At 46.7% G+C, this 23,143-nt stretch overlaps 1 protein-coding gene across 1 annotated transcript in view; it reads left to right on the forward strand.

Moving 5' to 3' along the window:
* Sh3tc2 (SH3 domain and tetratricopeptide repeats 2) overlaps nt 1-22,861 on the forward strand; it is a 51,999-nt gene extending 29,138 nt beyond the window's left edge. Inside the window, exons 9-16 of the mRNA XM_038331483.1 lie at nt 1,187-1,251; nt 1,375-3,072; nt 3,166-3,346; nt 15,441-15,591; nt 16,259-16,381; nt 18,620-18,770; nt 20,603-20,799; nt 22,126-22,861. Of these exons, the coding sequence (XP_038187411.1) occupies nt 1,187-1,251; nt 1,375-3,072; nt 3,166-3,346; nt 15,441-15,591; nt 16,259-16,381; nt 18,620-18,770; nt 20,603-20,799; nt 22,126-22,317 (2,758 nt within the window). The 3' untranslated portion in view covers nt 22,318-22,861. The remainder of the gene's footprint in view (nt 1-1,186; nt 1,252-1,374; nt 3,073-3,165; nt 3,347-15,440; nt 15,592-16,258; nt 16,382-18,619; nt 18,771-20,602; nt 20,800-22,125) is intronic.
* Nucleotides 22,862-23,143: the final 282 nt, after the last annotated feature.

The raw sequence follows: 23,143 nt of genomic DNA on the forward strand, positions 1-23,143 counted from the left end.
AGCTTTCTGAGTCCAACTCCTCGCTCTCCCAGCTATCAGCTGTGGGGCCTTTCACCCTTTCTAAGTTGCACGTTGGAGCAATTACAGTGAGGATCCCAGAGGCTCTCCCCATAGGAAAGCAGGAAAAGGCTGGACTTGATGGGGGCCTCTGCTCCTAGAGTTTACTGCTTCAAGGTGTGGGAATCACACTGCTGCTGCGTTCTCAGGAAAAAGTGGACTCTTCCCTCTAGTGGTTGCTGTCCTGAGGGCTGTGTGGTCTAGACAGCCACAGGCCCCATTAGTGGGGGGCTCTTTGGTCAAGAACATGCTTCCCTTGCCCGTACTCCATGCATTTTCTTGGTTCTTACCTAGATTTTCCCCACTTTGGGAGCATTGGGTAACTAGTATAAGTCACCTGGCCTTTATGATTCTTTCAGCTCTCTGCTTTTTGTGTTTCTTTCTGGAAATATTGATGTGCCTATTAAAATGCCCCTCCCCCATCTTTTTCCTTTTCCCTTGAAATCCTTCACCTGTGTGCTCACATCAGTTCTGGGACTTGGGCCAACTCCTTGTGTTTGGTGTGAGCCACAAATCTGTGTTTGCGGTTTCTACTGTCCTCCTTGGCTCCGGACCTTCTTCATTCTTTGCCTAGACCTGCAACTAGCTCAAAGTCAAAACATTTAACATCATAGACTATCTCTGGTCAAGTTCCTTGAGGGAACAAAACTGGGGGCGTCAGGTGCATTTCTGTTCCTCTAAACATGAGCTTTCATGGTCCCCAGTCTTGGCACTTTTTTATGCACACAGAATGCCTGTCTGTCAAATGGATGGATGATGGGAGGATGGAGTAAAGAAGCAGGCGGGGGAGGGAGAACAGGAAGGGAGCCGGAATGATACCCTGTAGCACAGCCTGTTGGAGGTGCCCTGTGATGATGGTTCTCTCCAGCTCTGCTATAAAGTAACTGAGATATTTGAGCCTTGCATCTCCCCAGATTAACACACACCCCCCGCATGCTCACATTTTCTTCTTGCTTCCACATTTTCTTATTGGACCTGCCCCCACTGTAGAGTGTGTGAGTTAAATGGGATGATGGGAACTCTGAAGCTGATGTTGAGGGGGGTAAAGACTGTCCATTCTTATCCTTACCTCAACTCAAAAGCTCCTCAGGGGTCAGCGGCATGGTGATGTGTTCTGACCTAATGCTAGGCCTGTCCTTCATCTCTACCTAGGTGAGTTCGAATCCACCCAGAATCTCCAGAATGATCTGAGCGGTGAGTAGCGACCATGCTGAGCCCGACCTCTTGTTCTCAGGTCAGCTCATCTATTCTCTTGCCAGGAGCTGACTGCCCTAGTTGCAGACACTCAGGGATGCTCAACTCTGCCTGTTCTTACAGTGTATCAGCCTGAGGGCCTCAAGGAGGCCAGGTCTGGTGGGACCTGGGAGGAGCGGCAGACCTCAGACTCCAGACGCTCCAGCAGTTCCCTGGACTCCAGCCTTGAGGAAGAGCTCCTCTCAGCCTCCTCTGACAGCTATCACCTTCCAGAGCCTGACGACCTTGATGACCCGGAACTGTTCATGGACCTGAGCACAAGCTTGGAAGAGGATGAAGCAGAGCACTTTGCCCCCATCTTGGCTTTTCTGGATCACGAGGGCTACAGCGACCACTTTAAGAGCCTCTATGATTTCTCCTTCTCTTTCCTTACTTCCTCCTTTTACAGCTTCTCTGAGGAGGATGAGCTAGTGGCCTACCTAGAGACCTCACGAAAGTGGGCCAAGATGACCCACATGACATGGGCCCATGCCCGGCTCTGCTTCCTCCTGGGCCGACTAAGCATCAGGAAGATCAAACTTTCCCAGGCCAGGGTATACTTTGAGGAGGCCATCCGGGTCCTTAACGGGGCATTTGAGGACCTCTCCCTAGTGTCTGCTCTGTACATCAATTTGGCAGCCATCTATCTGAGGCAGAGGCTAAGGCATAAAGGCCCAGCCTTGCTTGAAAAGGCAGGTGCCCTGATAGCCTGCCTGCCTGACCGCGAGTTCAGTGCCAAGAACGAGCTTGATGTGGTGGCCTATGTGCTGCGCCAAGGGATTGTGGTGGGGAGTGGCCCTCTGGAGGCCAGGTCCTGCTTCCTGGCCATCCGATTGCTCCTGAACCTTGGCCGGCATGAAGAAGTCCTGCCATTTGCTGAGCGCCTGCAGCTGCTTTCTGGACACCCTCCTGCCTCGGAGGCTACAGTCACCATGTTGAGTTTTCTGTATGACAAGAAATACCTTCCACATCTTGCAGTGGCCTCTGTTCAGAAACGTGGTCCCCAGAGTGCCAGGGGGATGTCTGTTTCCATTTGGCAGGCCTACTTCGTTCTCCAGAATGCTACTAAGATCCTTGGTGTTCCTTCCTCAAGCTGGGGTGAAGTTTCTGCGCTGGCCTGCCCATCCCTCAGGCAGGCCCTGGCTGCCTGTGAAGAGCAGACTGACCTGAGCACCCAGAGGACCTTATGTCTCATCCTGTCCAAAATGTACCTCCAGTATAGGTCTCCTGATGGATCCATCTACTATCTGAGCCAGGCCCAGGCGTTAGGGAAGCTACTAGGTGAGCAAGAAGCCTTTGAATCGTCTCTCTGTCTAGCCTGGGCTTACCTCTTAGCCAGGCAGACCAAGAAAGCTCTGGAGATCCTTGAACCACTACTGTGTTGCTTGAGGGAGACAGAATGCATGACGCAAAGGGGCGTGGTCCATAACCTCCTAGGACTTGCATTTCAAGAAGAAGGCCGGACAAACAGGGCAGCCAAGAGCTACCTCCGAGCTTTGATCAGGGCTCGGGAGATGGGGAATGTGCGTAACCAGGCCGTGTCTATGGCCAATCTCGGCCACTTGACCCTGAAGTCGTGCATGCAGCAGTCAGCCAGGGGTTATCTTCTGCAAGCCGTCCGACTGTTTTCTGAACTCCAGGCCAGCAAGGAGACAGATATGGAATTGATACAAGTGTTACTCTGGTTGGGCCAAGCTCTGGTGTCTGGACAGCAGCTGGTCCACAGCCGCCTTTGTTACGAAATGGCATTGATGTTTGGCTTAAGGCATCGGCACTTAAACAGTGAGTATGTCTCATATTGCTGGAAGCATCGGGGAGAAAAGCACTGGCACACGCTTTGCCCTTGTCTCATTCATGTCCCTACTTTATGTTCAGGTCAGCTTCAGGTCACCAAATCCCTCTGCCATTTCTACAGCTCCGTGTCCCCAAACCCTGATGCGTGCATTACATATCACGAACACTGGCTGGCCCTGGCTCAGCAACTCAGGGACCGGGAGATGGAGGGGCGGTTACTGGAGTCTCTCGGGCAGCTTTATCGGAACCTAAATACATCCAGGTGAGTCCCCGCCTTAGGGAGAAGTGATATTCCTTTTCTCAAGAAGCCAAGTCCAAATGCACATGCTATGTGGAAATTGTGATGGGAAAACCGTGGGTCCTGCAGCTACCATGCAGCACTGGCTGCTGGGAGTTCTGTGGCCTCAGTCAGAGGTGGATAACAATGGTATTTATCTTACAGTACCACTGTGAAAAATGAATGCTTTAAAGTCCCCGAAATACAGCCAGGCTTTGTAATGATCACTCTTACAAGCTATCCTATGACGGACTGAGAGTACATAATTCAAAGAGGGCAGTTATACTGAGGACCATGGCCCCTTTCAGGGGGGGAGGGTCTTCACTACTTGAAGGCAGCTAGGATTCTGGAAAGGACACAAAGTAAATGAATACAATGAAGCAGGGTGTAAAATTTTATGGTGAAAAGAAATGCTTAATTGGGACCTCATCTTTAAAATGTACCTGGGACTCAGGCAATCACGTCTACTTTCACCGTGTATGGAGCCTCAGAATGACCACATGGTAGCGGAAGGGTCCCTTGGCCCTTAGCTTCGTGGGAAAACTGGATATTAGCATTTTGTTTTGCTATTAACTTCTTGGTTGGTGCTTTCTGAAAACCCTTCAGTTTTGCAAAATTATGCCCCAAATATATCCAAGCATCCTTTAGATCCCTGATACTTGATGTCTCACCCATGCGCCTTGGCACCTGCTTGCTTGAGCTCTCCGCTCTCACCAGTCCAGGGCACCAGGGTTCTCCTTTACTCATGGGCAGTCAGCGGTCCCATCTCTACCAAGCCTTGATGCATTTCGTCAAACCCCACAGAGGTCGTAAAACCTTTCGTTCCACTCTGTGTAAGATTCGTGTTCTGATACTGCATTCCCCATTTTGAACGGCTTCTAGAATAGTGAGACGCTTCCTAGGGATGAGCAGAGAGGCATTTGAGGGGAAACTCGTTCAAGGCCAGCTTCTGCATTTTAGGCACGGCCAGAGTTAGGGTTTCTATTGTTGAGATGAAACATCAGAACCAAAAGCAAGTTGGGGAGGGAAGGGTTTATTTGCCTTGTACTTCCACACTGTAGTCCATCACTGAAGGAGTCAGGACAGGGGCTCAGACAGGGCAGGGACCTGGAGGCAGGAGCTGATGTAGAGACCGTGGAGGAGAGCTGCTTACTGGCTTGCTTCCTTTGTCTTGCTCAGCCTGCTTTCTTACAGAACCCAGGACTACCAACCCAGAAGTGGCACTACCCATAATAGGCTGGCCCTTCCTTGATCAATCACTAAATCAGAAATGTCCTACAGGCTTGCCTACAGACTGACCTTATAGAGGCATTTTGTTAACTGAGGCGCCTTCCTCTGAGATGAATTTAGCTTGTGTCAAGTTGACATAAAACTAGCCAGCACAGGCACCGTGGTAACTGTGGGTATGTAGGCAATCAGACAGTGGTTAAGCACACGGTGAACTCTCTCTCTCTATGTATTTCTCCCTGCTTGCTGTATTTCCTTTTGTTCCCCTCTCTCTTACAAAAATCAGATGTCTTCTGAGCTCCCCACTGTCTTTGCCTTAGGTGCCAGGGAGAGAATTTTGACACAAACACCATGTGGTGGTGGTGGGGGTGGGGGGTCAAAGGAAGTCCTGTCCAGCCTGTTCTGTGTCCATTTCTAAATATCCTAGGAGTCTTTGGACAGACCCAAAAGATGGGTTTCAATGAAATTTTGAAATGGTATAGTCATATACATCTTGGAACTTGGCTTTAGGAAAGTCAGCTTTTAAGCAGCTAAAGCAAGGATGTCCATGTTACTGTGTATTTTCAGTTTCAGGTTATTCCTTTTCCCAGCTCCCAGCCATTCTGTGCTCTCAGCTCTGGTTTAGTTGTCAAGAATACTGAGATCCTAAAGGCATGTGTGGAGAGAAAGAGAATGAGACAGAGGGAGAGAGGAAGGGAGGGAGGGAAAGAGGGAGAGAGAATCACTGTTTTTAGATGACGCGAGTTGTGTAGAGGAGACGTGAACTAGGGACCACAAGAAGCTAGCAGCTGCTGGAATTAGAAGTCTAGAAACCAAGTCCTGCTGTGACTTAATAACACGCCCTTAACAAGCCGCTGTCTTGGTTGCTGTGTTCATAGAATCAGTTGGAATCAGGAATCTTCCAGCTGAGTCTGAGACCAGCTAGCTATAGCAAGGGCTGTCAGGTTCCTAGTTCCTCCAAGGAGGCTTTTTTTTTTTTTTTTTTTTTTTTTTGCAGATTCTTAAAGCTGTGGGCCTTTTAGATAGGGGGCATGGAGTCAGAGACCTAGAGTTATTTGGGGGGGGGGGGTTGGAAATACTCAAAGTATGGTCAGAGTTCTTATAGGCAGACATTGTGTCAAGCCTAGAACTAGGCACTTGCTTTGTGCTTGTGGGGGCAGCTGAGTGGTAACCGAGTTGGTTAGCCCATGGGCTCCCCACCCTTGTGTTGCTGTTGTGTGCTTCCTGCTTCTGATGGTTAAGAGAGAGTAGGGGTTCTCAGGGCATAGGTAAGGAGAAAAAAGGGGCTTGGAGTGTGGAGGCAAGCTTTCTCGTGTTTAGTGACAAGTTTAGTGGTCAGTGCCATCAAGGGACGTTCAGGTGCCCATCCTACATGTTCTTTTTGATCCTGTCCTATGCACAATTTGGCGTAGAACAGCTTGGACCACTCCTTAAGGGGTACTCACAAACAAGGAACCGAGTATTGAATAGATGCTAGGATACAATGATTGGTCCCCAAATAAGGAATTTTTCCCCCTAAAATAAAATCATTACTTAGAGTGAAAACAAGATAATTTACCAACACTGAAGATAATACACTGAAAAACAAGAATTCCTTTGCAAGTTTCTATGCCTCAAGTTCCCCAGAAATAGCTATTTACAGTTTAAAAAATATCAGTAAATAGTTCATGCATATGAAATATTACATATCCCATTCTCTATATTAAGTTCTAGGAATATTAAATATTATATATATACACCTTAGTTATATACGTAGGATTATGATAAAAAGGTCTATTATACATGGCTTCCATTTTTTATTTGAAAGGATGACTATGAAATGCCGAGTCAGCAGTTTTTGAGGCAAAATCAGTTTTATTGAAAAAATTTTCATAATATATATTTTGATCATGTTTTTCCTCCCTTAGTTCCTCCCAGATTCTGTCATTCTCCCTACTTAACCAAGTTTATGTTCTTTTTCTCTCTCTTAAAATAAAAATATGAGTCCTCAAGAAACAAACATGAATGCAAAAATCTCCCATGCAAATGAACATCAAAACAGACAAGTAAGAGACTAATAACTCAGAAAATACCAGATCAAAGCAAAATGAAACAGGGTTCAAACAAACAAGAACCACCCCCCCAAACCCTAAAACCCAAAACAACAAAAACAAAACAAAACAATGAGTTAGTTTTGTGCTGGCCAACTACTACTGAGCACAGACCCTGTCCTGCAGTAGGGTTAATATACCTACTGTGACTTCATGGGAGAAAAGTGATTTTCCTTTTGCCAGTGAGTATCATTTGAAGACAGCTTCTTGGTTAGGGGTTGAGTCTAAAGTGTGCATACACTATGGTCATCTAAAATATCTATTCTGCCAGTGTCAACCTCTGTCTGAAGTCTTTAACCCATTCATAGTTAATAATTACTCAAAGGTCATCATCATTAGATGCCATTTTATCATTTTTCTTCTTGTGTTTTATCTCATATCCTTTGCAACTTTTATTTCTTCCAAATTACTGCTTATCTCACATTAAGTAAATATTTTATAGCACACTGTTTCATTTCCTTCCTTCCAGTTATTTTCTCAGTGGGTTCTCAAGGACTGTGATTACTATATTAATCTGTGTCGCTCTCAGGAGTTTCTTCTGAGCGCACATAGCTCTGCACATGTGCCTGGTCTTCCTTCCTGGAGAGGCTGGGGCTTCACAAAGCCCTATGTGGGCATGGTATTCCTCCACCTTTGCTTCTATGTGCTTTTGCCAGTTCCTTGTATGTAGTTCCTTTTAGTGATGCCAAGGGCTGAACCCAGGGCCTCGCGGATACCAAGAGAATCTTCAGCTGATCTACATGCTCTGTCCTAGATTCCTACTTGTCCCAAATATTTTCTTTTTATCACACAGTGACAATGTTTAATTATCCTTATATTTTGTTGCTGTTGTTATTTTCTTTTAAATGAGTAAGCTCTGAGTATTGTCCAGTAAAAATATGCCCTGTAGTATAGGCTTTCAGAGGCCATCCCAGGGCAATTGACAGTCCTCTGGGATGAAACTTGGGGGATACAAATCCTTCCTGATTCTCCTCCATCAGGGTTTCTCAGTAACTGACTTTGAGGCTTTGGTGTGATGTTCGTCGCAGGTCTGGGGTGAGCAGGAAGGATCAAGGCTAGGTGAGAAAGCACCCTATCTCAATAAAATTAAGCTGAGATTTGAACCAACTTTCCAAGGAAAGGCTTATTTTGAAAATTCCTTGCTCGCGTTTTCATTGCTTTTCTCAAGGCCTGGATTTTCTGAGGTCCTTGCTCTGCTGTTCTAGAAGCTCATTTCAGAGTTCTTTCAGTCTGCACAGTTTCATTTGTTTTTATTTTATGTGTATGGGTATTTTCCCTGCATGTATGTCTGCACATGATTTAGGTGACTAGCGTCTGCTGAGACCAGAAGAGGGCATGGAAGCCTTTGGGACTGGAGTTATAGATGGCTGTAAGCTGTCATGTGGATGCTGGAAACTGAACTCTGCTCTTCTGGAAGAGCAGCCTCTCTCAGCCACAGCGTCATCTCTCCAACCCCAGGGTCTTTTAATTTAAATATCCAGTAGTTCATGTTTTTGAGGTTTTTATTTGAATTCTTTGGAGGAGACATTCACCAGCAACAGTCCCTTCCCCAGACACAACCTGTGACATTATGAGATTCGGAAGTACTTCAGGTGTCCCAGGAAGCGCCTCCAGATGGAAGGTTATTGTCCCTCTGTAAAATAGTCATTTTATTGGGATGACATGGAGGAATGCTGCCCTTATTTAGCACGGATGGGTCACCCAGTCCTATAGAGAGCTTGTAAAAAGAGAGGAAAAAGGACAAAGAACAAAGACAGAACAACAGGTGTCTCCTCACCCCTGGGTGTGGCCAATTTTAATTTCTCTTGAAACTTCCTGGTAGGTGAAGTAGAAAGGGGAAAGCCTTCTGAGGTTCTGACTGTCACATAAAAGAACACAAACAAACATGTCAGTCAGAGCAAAATTTTTTCCTGGCGTTGATTCCCAGGAAGAATTTATTCAGTGGGTCTTTATGTCATGGACCAGTGGTTCTTAACCTCCCTAATGCTGCAGCCCTTTGATACACTTCCTCAAGCGGTGGTGACCCCTAACCACAAAATTACTTCCACTGCTACTTCTTAACTGTAACTGTGCTACTGTTGGGAATCACAATGTAAATATCTGATATGCAGGATGGTCTTAGTCGACCCCTGTGGGAGGGTCGCTCAACCCCCAAAGAGGTTGCAACCACTATCATGGACTGATTTCTTCAGCTCCTCTTAAAGGATTTCCACTCTCAACAAATTCGAGGTAAAGCAAGCAAAGGCAGGTTCAGAGGAGAGAACACTAATAGGGAGGGATGGAGTCAGGGGGGCTGTCAATCTGTGTGACAGAAATCACCTGGGAGTAGGGATGGGGGTTCTGTGTGACAGAAATCACCTGGGAGTAGGGATGGGGGATGTCTGTGTGACAGAAATCATCTGGGAATAGGGATGGGGGGGGGGTCTGTGTGACAGAAATCATCTGGGAGTAGGGATGGGGGTTCTGTGTGACAGAAATCACCTGGAAGTAGGGATGGGGGGGTCTGTGTGACAGAAGTCATCTGGATAAAATGTCTGAGAAGAGTGCCAAGGGCTGAGTGTGATGTTTGAAAGAAGGAGAATGGTAGCGAATGGCCTTTCAGGTAGATGGAATAGAAGCCAGAAATCGGTAGGGTCATGTGAATAAGTTAGAGAGGTATTGGTGATCCCTGGGATTCAGGCAGAGAAGATGCAAGTCCCTGGCTAACAAAGGATGCAGAGTCAGATGGGGTTGGTGGGGGTCGCCTCTCAGCAGGCCTCGGAACTTACAGTAGGTATCTATAAGGAAAATACTGGACTAGCTGAAAGCTTTCACTGAACATGTGCTGTTTTCTGAGCAGTGTGTCTGTTTCAAGGCAACCACATGTGGCAGGAAGTTCTGTGAACACAGAAAGCCAAAATGGCCCAGTGTCTTGCCCGAGGCCCTCAGCACGGGCTTGGTGCCAATGGAGTCTATGGCAGTATTGGCCAACTTGTTTGTCTTTTAATTTTTGAGACAGAATCTCCTAGAGCAGGGTGACCTTGAACCTTTATTCTCCTGCTTCCACTTCATAAGTGCTAGGATTATGGGCCTGAGCTACCACATCCCACATTAGCAAGCTTAAAAGATAGAGTCAGATAGTATATTTTTCGGGCTTTGTGGGCCGTTTGTTCTCTGTCAGTGCTCCTCCACTCCGCAGCTGTGGTGCAAAAACAGCTCTGGGCAGGACATAAACAAATGAGTGTGGCTGCATTCCAAGGAGGCTACTCACAAAAGCAGACGGGAGGGTGTGCTTGGCACCCGGGGCAGAGTCTGAGGCCCTTAGTCACTAGTGTGTGTACTCAAGGACTTTGGATGTGTTCTGTTTTCTCTGCTGACAGCCCTCACCCTAGATAAGGATGCCTTGCAGACAGCTCTGCAGTGAAACCTCGCGGGATTCCAGGGGTGAGAATGGCTTAGTTTCCACAGGCCCTGTCCTTGCCCGCTGCAACCCAGACTCAACAGGCCACTCCGTTACACTGGGCTTATCTCAGACTCCTGATTTTCCTATTTAAAGTGGTTTCCCTCTTCTTCTACCTTTTTGTGGTTATAATCACCTAGTTTAAAGTGGGTGGTGAGAAGTTTGGCTCACTCTTCAGTATCCATAGAGTAATGTTTTTTTCTGCTTTCCAGGTGACAACTAGACTGGAATCTTGGGGTGGGAGTCTTTGTAGATCTCATTCTGGGTCTTAATCCAAGGCATACAGACTGTGTTAGCTACTTTTCTATCTCTGTGGTAAGATGCCGTGACCAAGGCAACTTATAGAAGACAGCATTTAATAGGGTTTTAGTTTTAGAAGGTCAAAGCTTATGATAGCGGGGTGAAGGCGTGGTGGCAAGAACAGCGGACTGTACACATCTCAGAACTGCAAATGTGTGTGTGTGTGTGTGTGTGTGTGTGTGTGTGAGAGAGAGAGAGAGAGAGAGAGAGAGAGAGAGAGAGAGAGAGAGAGAGAAAGAGAGAGAGGCCTCTAACAAAGCCACAACTCCTCTAATAAGGCCGTATCTCTCAATCTTGCCCAACCACTTTACCAACCAAGGACCAAGTATTTGAACACATGAATCTTTGTGTGTGTGTGTGTGTGTGTGTGTGTGTGTGTGTGTGTGTGTGTGTGTGGTGATGGGGGGAAGTCTCATTCAAACCACCATACAGACCAACCCCTTTCTCTAGAGTTGAGCCAGATAGGGCTCAGAAGGACCTCGTGGCTCTATTGGATCCACTCAACAAGTATTTATTCATCCATTGCTATGGCTCAGACAATAATCAGGAAATCAGATAAAAGAATCACAGTCGCCGAGCGAGATTATTATGCTCACAGAACAGTAAAAGGAAGAGAAAATGAACGGTCGCTAATGCAGTGGGAGAAACTGGTCAGTGATTCCATATAACACTAGCTAGAAAGAGGGAGAGCTTCATGTGCAGCAGGCCCTTGTGGAGACCCAGGAGTCTCTACGTGGGAAGACGATTCCAGCTTAGGGTCTGCTCCTCCCAGCTTTTACTTTTATTCTATTCTGCTTGCTTCTGTGGAATTAAAATAAAAACAACAAAACAAACAACAGAAACAGCAAAAAAAAAAAAACCCTCTAACATCTGGTTTCCACTGTAGCCAATATGACTAATCTGTAAGTGTTCTGCAATCCTAGATGAAGAAACAGTCATATTTACTATGCCCACACTTGATCCCAAGGCTGTGGTACACTGGCACCCACTTTGCAGATAAGGAAATTTTGTTCAAGGTTTGCAATTATTTGGGTCCTTAACAATTTCAGGGGTTTATTATTTGTTTGTTTGTTTGTTTTAAGTGGCAAAAAAAAAAAATCATCGAAGCTTTCCCACCACTGAGAGCTAAGCCAGAAGTCCAATAAGGGTTGCTTGACTATGTGGTTAAACTCTTAGTGTTAGATTCTGGTTAAACATGGTTTATTACCTGACCACAGTTACTTATCTGAGTCTTATTTTTCCATTTTTAATTGTATTTACTTATTTGCTTGTGGTGTGTGTGTGTGTGTGTGTGTGTGTGTGTGTGTGTGAGAAAGAGGTAGGGGGCAGATGTCCACAGCATGTGTGTGATGGTGTCCATCTGGAAGTCAGAAGACAACTTTACAGTCAGGTTACTCCTTCTGCCGTGTGGGCCCCAGGGATAGAACCCAGATGTTCACATCTGGTGACAAGTGCCTTAACCCACGGAACCATCTCATTCACTGGCCCTTGCTTTCCCTTTCGTGAAGTGGATATGGTAGTAAGAGTGCTGCCCTCTTGGAGCTATTGTGATGATTAAAGGGATTGTGTGTGCAAAGTGCCCAGGGAATGCTTAAATGCCCAGTAAATTCCAGGTAACAGGTTTTTTGCCACCACCACTAATAGTTAACAGAGAGTTCAAAGTAAAGCTTTAGAAATGAACACTTAAGGGAATACTTTTTTTTTTCTTTTGGTTTTTTGAAACAGGACTTCTCTTTGTATCTCTGGCTGTCCTAGAACTCACTCTGTAAACCAGGCTGGCCTTGAACTCACAGAGATCCGCCTGCCTCTGCCTCCCCGAGTGCTGGGATTAAAGTCCTGTGCCGCCATTGCCCAGCGGGAATGCCCTTTTTTTGGGGGGGGGGCATTGTTTATTTGTAATATCAGCGAAGCACCTGCTAATCTAAAGTTCTGTTCAAAAGAATGGGCATTGAAAATGCACATCCCACCACCTGGCAGTGGGCCAGCCCTCTGAAAGTGTAGGGCTCGTACCAGAGGAAAAGGTCAGACTAGATCCCTGGAGGGTAGGCTCTGCTGAAGGTCAGGCAGGTTCGTCCAGACCTGGTTGGTAAGACGATGCTGTCTGGGAATACAGGTGTGTTGGTATCACTTTGCCACCGTTTACCTGTTTGGACAGGGAGGAAGAAACAAGCCCTGAGACCCAGTGTGAACCTGGAGACAGGAAAAATGGTTAAAATAAAAGTGGGATTAACATTGGCCAGGCAGAGTCACATGAGTAGCCCACAAGGTTTTGGGGTTTTGTTGTTGTTGTTTTTTTCCTGTTTTTATTCAAAAGCCAAACCAGATCTAGCACCTTCAGGTGGTGGCAAGAGGAACTAGGATGCTGGGTCATTCCAGGTCAAGCCTGTGTATGACCCAGCACAGCTGTTGGGATTTACCGTCACGGGGGTGGTGCTTGTAAGGGGTGATAAAAGCCCCAAGGCAGCTGGGCACACCTCTCAATTTAGACTGTTAAAAAGATGAATGTGTGTCTTGGTGAAAATCCTGCACTCAAGTGGAGTCTGGACGTCGCCATGCTCAGGAGCTTCGCGTTTTACCTCCCACCCCTACCCTGGAATGTTTCTTAGAGAGGATGCTTATCTCTTTGTGCCCTAGCAAGGAATCAAATGCTAACTCTGTGTGAGCCTCTAAGAATCTAAATCTTGTTCCCTGAGGATCTGGAGACAAACTTCAGTGCAAGGACATTTGAGGGACTGTAAGTGGTAGTAAAACCCAAGAGGAAATAGGATCAAGAGGAGATTTACGAGTTCTTTCCTCACCATTCCTTTCAGTCAGACTTAGGAGAGTGGCGGAGCCTGGCCTGCAGTGTTTTAGCCCTGTTGAGGTGTGCAGAGAGAAGGTCGGGGCTGCCCTGGCTTTACAAAGACTGTGGGTATCCTACACGATCAGGGAGGACAGTGGCCAACACAGCATTGCATGCAGTTTCTCAGATTTCAGTGTTGTCTAAGCTTAAGGTCTCTAATTCTTGAGAGAGTCTCATGTTCATCCTGGATGCCAATCCTCTTATGTCAAGGGCAGGACAGTAGGGACAACCAGAGCTTGTTCCTAGCTCTTACATGGGCCAAATGCCTGGGCATTCTTTTCAGAAGGCCCAAAGCTGCTTCCCTGGCAAAATGGATCAGAGATCATCAGTCAGTTGAGTTGTCTGCAGCCAGCCAGCATATTAATCCATTTTCCATTGCTATTACAAAATACCTCAGGCTAGGCAATAGGGCCTGGAGCCATCCTCACTTCAGGTCTGGCAAAGGCCTCTTGGCTAATGGCTTCAAAAAGGCAAGAATGTTTGGTGAGATAAGAAACCAGAGCTGTCCTGTCTCTTCAGGACAACTCACTCTCAGTGGAACTAACCAAGGTCCCAGGAAAGCCTTGTAATCCCTCTTGTGAGCAGTGGCCCTGGGTAACCGCTGACCCAACTACTTTGAATTAAGTCCTATCGTGTCTCCTAGGCCCCACTACCTTTCAGTTTTGCTACAATAGTGATCAAGCATCGAACACGTTAACCTTCGTGAGACAAGCTGCACCAAAAGTCCACAGGTGGTAGCTGTGCTTGACGTGACTTCCTGTGTCCGTGCTCACAGATGTGTGTGTGTGTGTGTGTGTGTGTGTGTGTGTTCTGGACTTTGGTGCACGTGACCATGAACAGAGTGTGTTTTAGGAACTCGGATGTATGGATTGTGACTGTTGTGTCCGGGTGTCTCTGGGCCTCTGAGGTTTTCTGAAGCTCTCAGGTAATATTGATGTGGTAGAGGCCAAGGTCAAGGGAGGGAGGGTAGTTCAGACTTTCAAAACTGTGGGTGAAACTGACTTTTGAACTGCTCTGGGTGTGTTGCACAGCTGTGTGAAGTCATTCATCTCTGGGGCTGTTTTCCTCCCCAGCAGTGGTTCCCAACCTTCCTAAGACTATGACCCTTTGATTCAGTTCCTCATGTTATAGTGCTACCCAGCCATAAAATTATTTTCATTGGCTACATCATTACTGTCATGTTGCTACTGTTATGAATTGTAATGTAAATAGTTTTAGAGATAGAGGTTTGCCAGAGGGATCTGGACCCACAGGTTGAGAACCGCTGCTCTGGTGCTTAAAAAGATTGGACTTGGTACAGCGCTGTGCCAAGCTGTACAGCTGAGTCACATGAGCTATGACAAAATGCTGGTGCCTGGGTTATAACCCAGATTGTCTGAGATTGCCCAGGGCTCCAGCTAATGTGACATTTTAACATACCATGGTGCATGTGTTTGTTTTAAAAAGCTCCCACGTGATTCCTTGTTGCTGGAGGTGATATCTGTGGTGCCCAGTGTGCCCTGCTGCTCTCTAACTCTGGGTCTGCACCACCACGCCATCCACATCTCAGTTTTTTATTAATGGCTGTCATGGAGAAATTGCATAGTCTACGTGACACATTTGCCCCCAAATAATGAAAGTGTAGCAATTAATTAAAGAATTTCCAAATAATTAAAGCAGGATTAAGTACCAACTTCAAGAAATTCTGTCCATTTTGATTTCTCTTATTGAAACACCAAAATCTTCATGATTTCATCTTACCCACTACACATTTGCTTGATGGACACTCAGGCATTAATTTCATAAAAGTACTTCTGGTGTCTTCTAGGGTGCTCACATAGCAATGTAGTCTAAAGGTTGCGGGTTAGTAATGGTGATCATGCTATTTAAATATTCATCAACTTACTAATTCATAGGTACTAGTTTGAACATTCTAGATGTATTATGTTTCTCAGTCGTAACATTAATCTTCTAAGGCAGGACAATTATGTTCCCCTTTTACAGATAGGGAAACAGAGGTACGGGTAGGTACTATACTGTCTCAAGGTCACACGGCCCGCAGAAGTGAGCTTCACACCAGGCCCTGTTCTCCCTGCGGTCTGCAGCGAGCTTGTTCTCTTCTAGAAGCCCAAGTCCTCCTGGGCTGAGTGACCTTAGAGTCCTTGGATCCTCCACAGCTCACAGGTCCACATCTGTCCTCAGGTCCCTCAGGAGGTCCCTCACCTGCATCAAGGAGAGTCTGCGGATATTCGTTGACCTAGGGGAGAGAGACAAGGCGGCTGAGGCCTGGCTGGGGGCTGGGCGTCTGCACTACCTCATGCAGGAGGATGAAGTGGTGGAGTTGTACTTGCAGGTGGGTTGGAGTGTGCTCTCGTCTTGGACACTTGGGGAGGCGGCTGTACTCTCTCTAAGCTGGCTGAAAGCTGAGAGAGGAGAGGTCGTGGCAGCTAGGGGAGGGACACCCAACACAGAACGTTTGCTGTTAACTAGGGACGCGAACTTGGAGGAGTTGTGAATGTGTTCCAAGGTTTGCTGTCTTTCCTCGCTGGAGTGGATCCTACATTTCCAAATTCAGTCATTTATAATTAAGTGGATGCCGTTGCTAAATCTACGTACCCTCTGAACCATTATTTATTTATTTTTCTTGGACTCAACTTCAAACCAACCTTTTAAAAACACTTAACTTTACATAATGTCTCAAATCACTGGCTTGACTCATTTTTAATGGTTTTCCTGAAGCATAATAGAATAAACATTTAGCTGTGGAAATACAGACTGTTTATCTGTGTGCTACGAAGATCTCCCCAAGTCCCACCAGAAGAATGTTCTCCGCCCACATAGGGGGGCTTCCAGACAGAGCATCAGAGTCTTCTTGCCAGCCTCATGAGTGAAGGCCAAGTCCATACGATGACTAGGTATTCTAGAATTCTGATTAGGTAACCCGGAGGCTCCCCCTGCTTGTCTCACAGAGCTCTCAATGACCTTTTCTCTGCCTTTGACAGCCATTTCTGTCCCACTAGGCAGCCATCCAGACAGCCTTGAGGTCCGAGGAGCCCTCCCTTGCTCTAAAGCTTTACGAAGAAGCAGGTGATGTGTTTTTCAATGGGACCCGCCATAGGCATCGTGCTGTGGAGTACTACCGGGTAAGCCATGGCCTTCCTGTGCTGAGCCAGACCCTGGTACAGATGTGGGCAGCTCCACTGGACCCTCTCTGTCTTCCTTGTCCAGCACCCATGTCTTCACCCCATCTTTAACTTAGCAAAGGATCTCATCAATTTAGTTACTCTTTGGCTTGAGGTATGAACCTCAATTAGTTCTTTTGTGTGGTGTACAGCACTGTAGTAAAAAGTAGCTGAGGGCTGCTTCCCCCAGCCCAGTTCCCAGCTGCCTGGCTAGCTTATACCCAGAAATAACAACACACACATTGTATTCATTTAAACACTGTCTGGCCCATTATATCTAGCGTCTTCTTGGCTAATTCTCACATCTTGATTAACCCATTTCTAATAATCTGTGTAGCACCACGAAGTGGTGGCTTACTAGGAAGATTCTACCCTATGTCTGTCTCGGGCCAGAGAATCATGGCGTCTGCCAGACTCTGCTTTCTTTCTCCCAGCATTCTGTTTGGTCTACTCTACCTATCTAAATTCTGCCCTATCAAAAAGCCAAAGCAGTTTCTTTATTAACCAATGAAAGCAACACATAGACAGATGACCCTCCTACATCACAGCACTTTACAGTGGTAGCATTCATATATTATCCGTGTTCTCTTACTAAGGCAGCATTATGGAAGATGATCTAAAGGGATACAAGGGTAGACATTGTTCTGACTACCTCTTCTATTGCTGCATAAAACAATGACCAAAGTAACTTATAGAAAGGAGGGTTTGTTTTGGCTTTGTGGTTCCAAAGGAATGAGTAACGTCATAATAGAGAAATGTGATCACAGGCAGGCACAGGAGCAGTGACATCTGAGAGCTCACATCTCAAACTACAAGAGACAACAAACTCGAAATGGTGACCCTTTGGGAACAACAAAGTCCACTCTCAGGGCCATACTACCCCCAGTAAATATTCCATATATCAGTTGCCATAAATGACTCCCCAGGGGACCTCAGAGTTATTAAACATTTTGGAGAGTCCCACACTGGGTGCCATATATTATTGGGGAAACTGGAGTTCCCTCTTTCGAGTTATTAATTGTGCTAATGAAAGAATGTGGAAATGGACCTAGAAAGAAGCTCAAAGACAACTTTATTAAAGTTTAACAGAAAAAACAAGGCAGGCAAGCTGTAAATCCTGGCAGCACCAGGAGGAGAAAGCAAAGAGGGGAGAAAGTTATGCTGGTTGGAAGTAGCCTGGTGGTGGAGGAGGGGCTGTGGTTTAGTGAAAGATCAGAGCCCCAGGAGAAGTATGTCCAAGTTTTCTCAATAGCTGAGAGAGAGAGAGAGAGAGAGAGAGGAGAGAGAGAGAGAGAGAGAGAGAGAGAGAGAGAGAGAGAGAGCATTATGTTCTTCTGAGTTAGGACTCAGAAAAGTGAACAGACTACATGGCAGAGGGGCTTGGCAGTCTGAGGGAAGACCTCCAGGTGACTGCCCTGGGGGCAGGGTTCCTGGTAAGGGGAAGTACATTATCTCACTAAGGGGGGTGGGGGTGAGAGACGACACAGTAGTTTCCCAGATCTTCTTAGCCGGACTTTAGGTGACTGACAGGCTCAGATGGATTAACTCTTAAGGGGGAAGACAATTGTTTCTAATACCCTAATTTGTGGAGCAGGTTAGGATGTCACGTCTTCATCCAGGGCTAGAGGTAGATTCCATCCTTTAATGGGGCCTCAGCACAGCCTTGGCATTCTCAATGGCCATTCCCTCCTAAGAGCTGAGACCTTAAAATCATTTAGGATTGGGCTCTAATTGGGGAATGGATATAACCCATTTTCACCATGAAAATCTAGAGATCCCATTCCGGAGTTGTTCACTGGAAGGGATTAGTGTCTGCAAGTCTTCACTCCTAAAATGGCCCCAGGCAGAGTTGCCTTCTGACATCCTGGCTGGGAGACAAAGATGACATGTCTGGCTTCTGGCTAAGGGCAAGAATGGAACTATTCACTTTTGGGGTCCCTGCCTAGCCATTTTTTTTTTATCTCCTATCCTTATCATTAGGAAGCTGACTTCTTTTCCGCTTTCAGTTGCCCCCTATTATAGAAGATCCGATGGCCTCCAGCTCTTAAACTTGTTATACATAGGTAATACACCAAGAGTAGAACAGCTGAGAAAAGGCAGCAGTGGGAGCCCAGTGGTCACCCCAATTCCTCCAGGAGAAGCCAGGCCTGTAGAGTGTGGTGTGTCTGCGGACTAAGATCTCTGTGTCTCGGTTCTCAGGCTGGGGCTGTTCCTTTAGCGAGGAGAATGAAGGCGGTGAGAACCGAGCTACGGATCTTCAACAAACTGACCGAGCTACAGATCAGCCTCGAGGGCTATGAGAAAGCCTTGGAATTTGCCACCCTGGCTGCCCGGCTGAGTGTCCTCACAGGTAGGTGGTCCTATCCCATAGGTGCCTGGTTTGGGAGGAACAAGCACTACGCAGGCATGGCTAGTAAAGCAGTGGGCACCAGCTCCGGTCTCAGGCTCTGTAAATTCTAATCCAAGGTTCAGCAATCAAAACTGTAATTGAGCAAGATTTAATTTCCGCAAATTTTGTTCCTCATCAACAGAGCAGGTTTCAAATATGTGTCTACAATTCTGTTACAGAGAGCAATGGTTGTCTATATACATATAGCAGCATGGGGGTGAGGGACGCAAGTCCTCATTCTGAGGTCAATTGCCAATGCTAACTATTATATCACAGTTGGTCACATTCCCCCATGAGGTAAATGGTACTTTATTCTAAGCATATGTAACATCTTTATCGCATAAAGACCTTTTGCACCAAATTTAAATTGATTGATAGTTAGGCAAAAAGCACATTTTCCCCATGGAGCAGAAACACAAATGAAGGTCAGGTTCCCATCAACCTAACTCAGGACACAGTTAAAAGAGCTTTCACTTACAGGGAAAGCTACTGGGAAATGGTGGACGCCATTGGCAGGGAGCAAAGGGTGAATTAAAAGGAATGAAAGCAAACTCAGTCTTGAGTGTGTGTACTTGAGGAAAAGCTATGTGGATCAGAGAAGCCTTGATTTGATGCTGGAGTGGGTGGAGACCTCCCTTCGTGGTTCTAGAAGGGACTTCTAGCCATTTTCAAGGTCAACTGGTGTAGGAGGGCAGTGGGCTCTGTGTCTAGTTGAGCCAGAGGACCCTTGCCCTTCTCCTTCTCTTCAACTGCAGGAAACCTCATCAGAGCTTTGTCCCTGACCTGAAGGGCCTGAGGCACCTTGGGTAGCTCAGTCAGATTACTCTGTCTCTATTGTTTCCTGGAATGGAGCTTTAAGGAGGCTGGCCTCACCTCACACAGGCACGTATGCATGTGCGTGTGCATGTGCGTGTGCGTGTGCGTGTGCGTGTGCGTGTGTGTGTGTGTGTGTGTGTGTGATTACATTTCTCAGAACAGAGAATTTTCTCTCCTTGGCTGTGGGTTTGTGTGTGTGTGTGTGTGTGTATGTATGTGTGTGTGTTTTATAATTTTGACTTTTGGTTCTTTGAAGTTTAAGAGATTTTTTTTAAGGTTTTTTTTTTTTTTTAAGATGTCATCAAATAGCTACCTTGCAAGCATTCCAAAGACAGGACTGGATGAGGAGCTTTTGTTCTCGGTATTAATAAAAGGACTTTGTATTAAAATGGTCATTTGTTAAAAGCATAAACTCACACAAACTTCAAACACCTTAAGTCCCCAGCACACACAAAGCCACTTCTATGAAAGCTTAGACCAAAAGAGAATGGCACTCTGTAGAGTCCACGGAACCGAGAGTTGGTGAGGAGCTGGGAGGTGACTGGGTTTTCTGAAGAAACTCCATGTGGAAAGGACGGCTGTTACCCAGTGTTCTTCATTGGAAGCCATTCCTAATTGCTTAATTAAGCTTGTCCTCTCATCACAACCCATCACGGTTTTAAGAAGCACTCCCCCTCCCCAAGTACTGAATTACAGTATCATCAGCAGCACAGAGAACATTTTCTTCCAGAAATCGGACAGCTCAGCATTTCTGTGGCTCTCTTGGTAGCACGTTCCATGGGCGCAGTGGTCTATTTATTTGTGGGATCACTGAAGGAGTTCCTCATTCTGACACACTGAGCCCACGAGGGCAGGGGCTTCCTCTGTGCTCTTTCTGATGCTCCTCATCTAGTGGACTCAGAAAGTCTTCTGGGCTGAATGAGGGAGCAATGCCCAGTGCTGACTACGGGACTTCCCCTTGCTCTTGTAATTCCCAGGAGATCAGAAGCAGGAGCTGGTGGCTTTCCACCGCCTGGCTACTGTGTACTTCTCTCTGAAGATGTATGAGATGGCTGAAGACTGCTACCTGAGGACTCTGTCCCTCTGCCCAGCGTGGCTGCAGAGTCCCAGGGAGGCGCTGTACTACGCCAAGGTGTATTATCGCCTGGGCTGCCTCACTTTCTACCAGCTGAAGGTAAGAACCGGTCTTCCATGGTGGACTTTTGAGAGCTACCATCCAGCCGCTCTTTGCTGAGAAAGATAATAAGGGGACTTTGGAGCAGAAATGAGAGGACCAGTGGCCTGAGATGATCAGTCTTCATTCAGAGGATGTGAATGAAGGGGTGGTCTCACTGGGGACCTGAGGTCTTTTTCTGTTAAGCCCCACTGGAGAAGTCTATCAAATGTTCTAAGTCAGTGCCCCTCATTTTGTAGGAAATTACCTTGTTTAAGAAACACACAAGCATTAAAGTGTGTTTGAGATAATCATGTATGGAAGCTTGGATATAAGGATCTCTAAACCCTAAGAAAGTTCTTGTCTTGGTTCTCTTCCTGGAGTTCAATCTACAGCACCCAGTTCCTTCCTTCTGGAAGTGAGTTGGTAGCCTGCAATCCGGTCACAACTCTAACCCCAAAATTGTACCCTTAAGGTTTTTTTCTCCTTCCAAAGGTCCTTGTCACCCCAACATAACCCCGAATCTCCTAATACAGTGGCTTGTGAGCCTTATCTAACTTTGACCTCAAAGGGAGACTCAGGGTGGCTCTGCTGACCTTACTGGTGAAACTGTGATTTTGGCCTGAAATAATTATACAGGATAACGAGAACCAGGTGTCTTTTTTCCGCATCCTTTGCATCTCTTTTTGCCTGAGGAAGCATCTGTTTCTCATCCTACTGAGTAGAGTGGGACAGGCGAGTGAAAGCCCACTTAGCCATCACACTGTAGTGCCATGGCAAGAGGCTCAGGGACAGAGAATGTACCACCTGGTTGCATCAGCTAAGGACTCCAAGGCATTGCAAAGGGAAAAACCTTGAACGACTGTAAGCAATTGTAACTGGAAGCTGAAGCATAGACTTAGTTTTGGGTTCTTCTGGACCCTGTTTTGCCTTCAGCTTCATGGATTCCTCTCATCTCCTTCTTGACACTGTGTGTTCCTACTTCTCTGTGTCTCTTGGCCTCACTCCTTGCCACATCCTATCTCCAAAAGGACATGGACAGTGTTCCTTGTTGGGCCCCACTGCGGGTTTGGGTCACGCAAACACCGTTCAAATGCTGTGTGTCCAGTGCAATGTTGTGTCATGATTGGATGACATGGGGAAGATGCCACTTCTGTGCCCAAGGAGGAGGGGTCCCATGACTGACGGTGCCGCTGGAGCCAGAGTACAGCAGAAGAAAGAACTTCCGTGAGGCCCCGGGATGTGGGATGCAGTAATTGAAAAGTGTTACTGTTCTCAGCATAGACTTTAACCCTGCCCTGGAAGTGCTGCTAATATGTCTGTCTTTTCTTTGCCCCATGGGATTAGGATGCTCATGATGCTACTGAATACTTCCTGCTGGCGCTAGCAGCTGCTGTCCTGCTGGGTGACGAGGAGCTGCAGGACACCATTAAGAACAGACTAGACAACATCTGCCAGAGTCCCTTGTGGCACAGCAATCCCTTGGGGTGCTCCTCAGAGAGGGCGCGGTGGCTCAGTGGCGGGAGCCTGGCCCTCTGAAGGGAAGGGATCCATCTTCTTTCTGACCACTTTGCCGTGGCGAGATGCTGCCTTCCTGACACACGTTCTTAGATCTGGACTGGGAGGGTTTAAGCTTTCCCCTCATTTAATGGAGAAGGGCAGCAACGCCGGAAGGAGAGGGGCTCTGGGAGGAGCATCTTGGCCCCATGCTTCACTTCTGGATCTCCACCCAGGTCACTGTGACTCTTCTACACAGACAGCTTCAAAGATGCCTTCTCTCAACCCAGCTCTGCAGAGAGTGAGGAAGGCCGGCACTGTGCTGGGAAAAGGTTGAGCAGGCCCGTCCCGGTGCCCTCATCAGTGTTCTCAGGGAAAGACTCTTCAGTTCCAGTGGAGGAACCAAAGGAGTCAGTACTCCATGCTCATAGGGACCATAGGCACAGAAATTCAGCATAGTTGTAGCTCAAGGGACGTAACCCCAGGAGGACCAGGTGAAAGGCACAGAGGTCTAACTGGGACCCATATTCTCCATTCTACCTGGAAGCAGGGGTCTTGTGCATCCTTCCAGAGAATCAAGTGAAACTCCCCCAGGGCTAAGGCTTAAGAATTATGCCATACATTAATTGTAAATACTGTATATCATTAAATATTGGCTATTTACATTTATATATGCCTTTTGTCTTCGTTATCATGGGGGAGGGGGAGACGAACCGACCGGCTTGAATTATGGATCAAATACCAAGATGCCTTATTACTTCAGAGTGGTGCCTTTATAAAATACCTCTGTGTGTTATCTGTAACCACACACCCCACCAAGTGGCTTGTAACAACACTGAGTATTCATCTCCTTGTGCTTGAAGGGCAG

Source organism: Arvicola amphibius, chromosome 5, assembly GCF_903992535.2.
Source record: "Arvicola amphibius chromosome 5, mArvAmp1.2, whole genome shotgun sequence".
Classification (NCBI taxonomy): Eukaryota; Metazoa; Chordata; class Mammalia; order Rodentia; family Cricetidae; genus Arvicola; species Arvicola amphibius.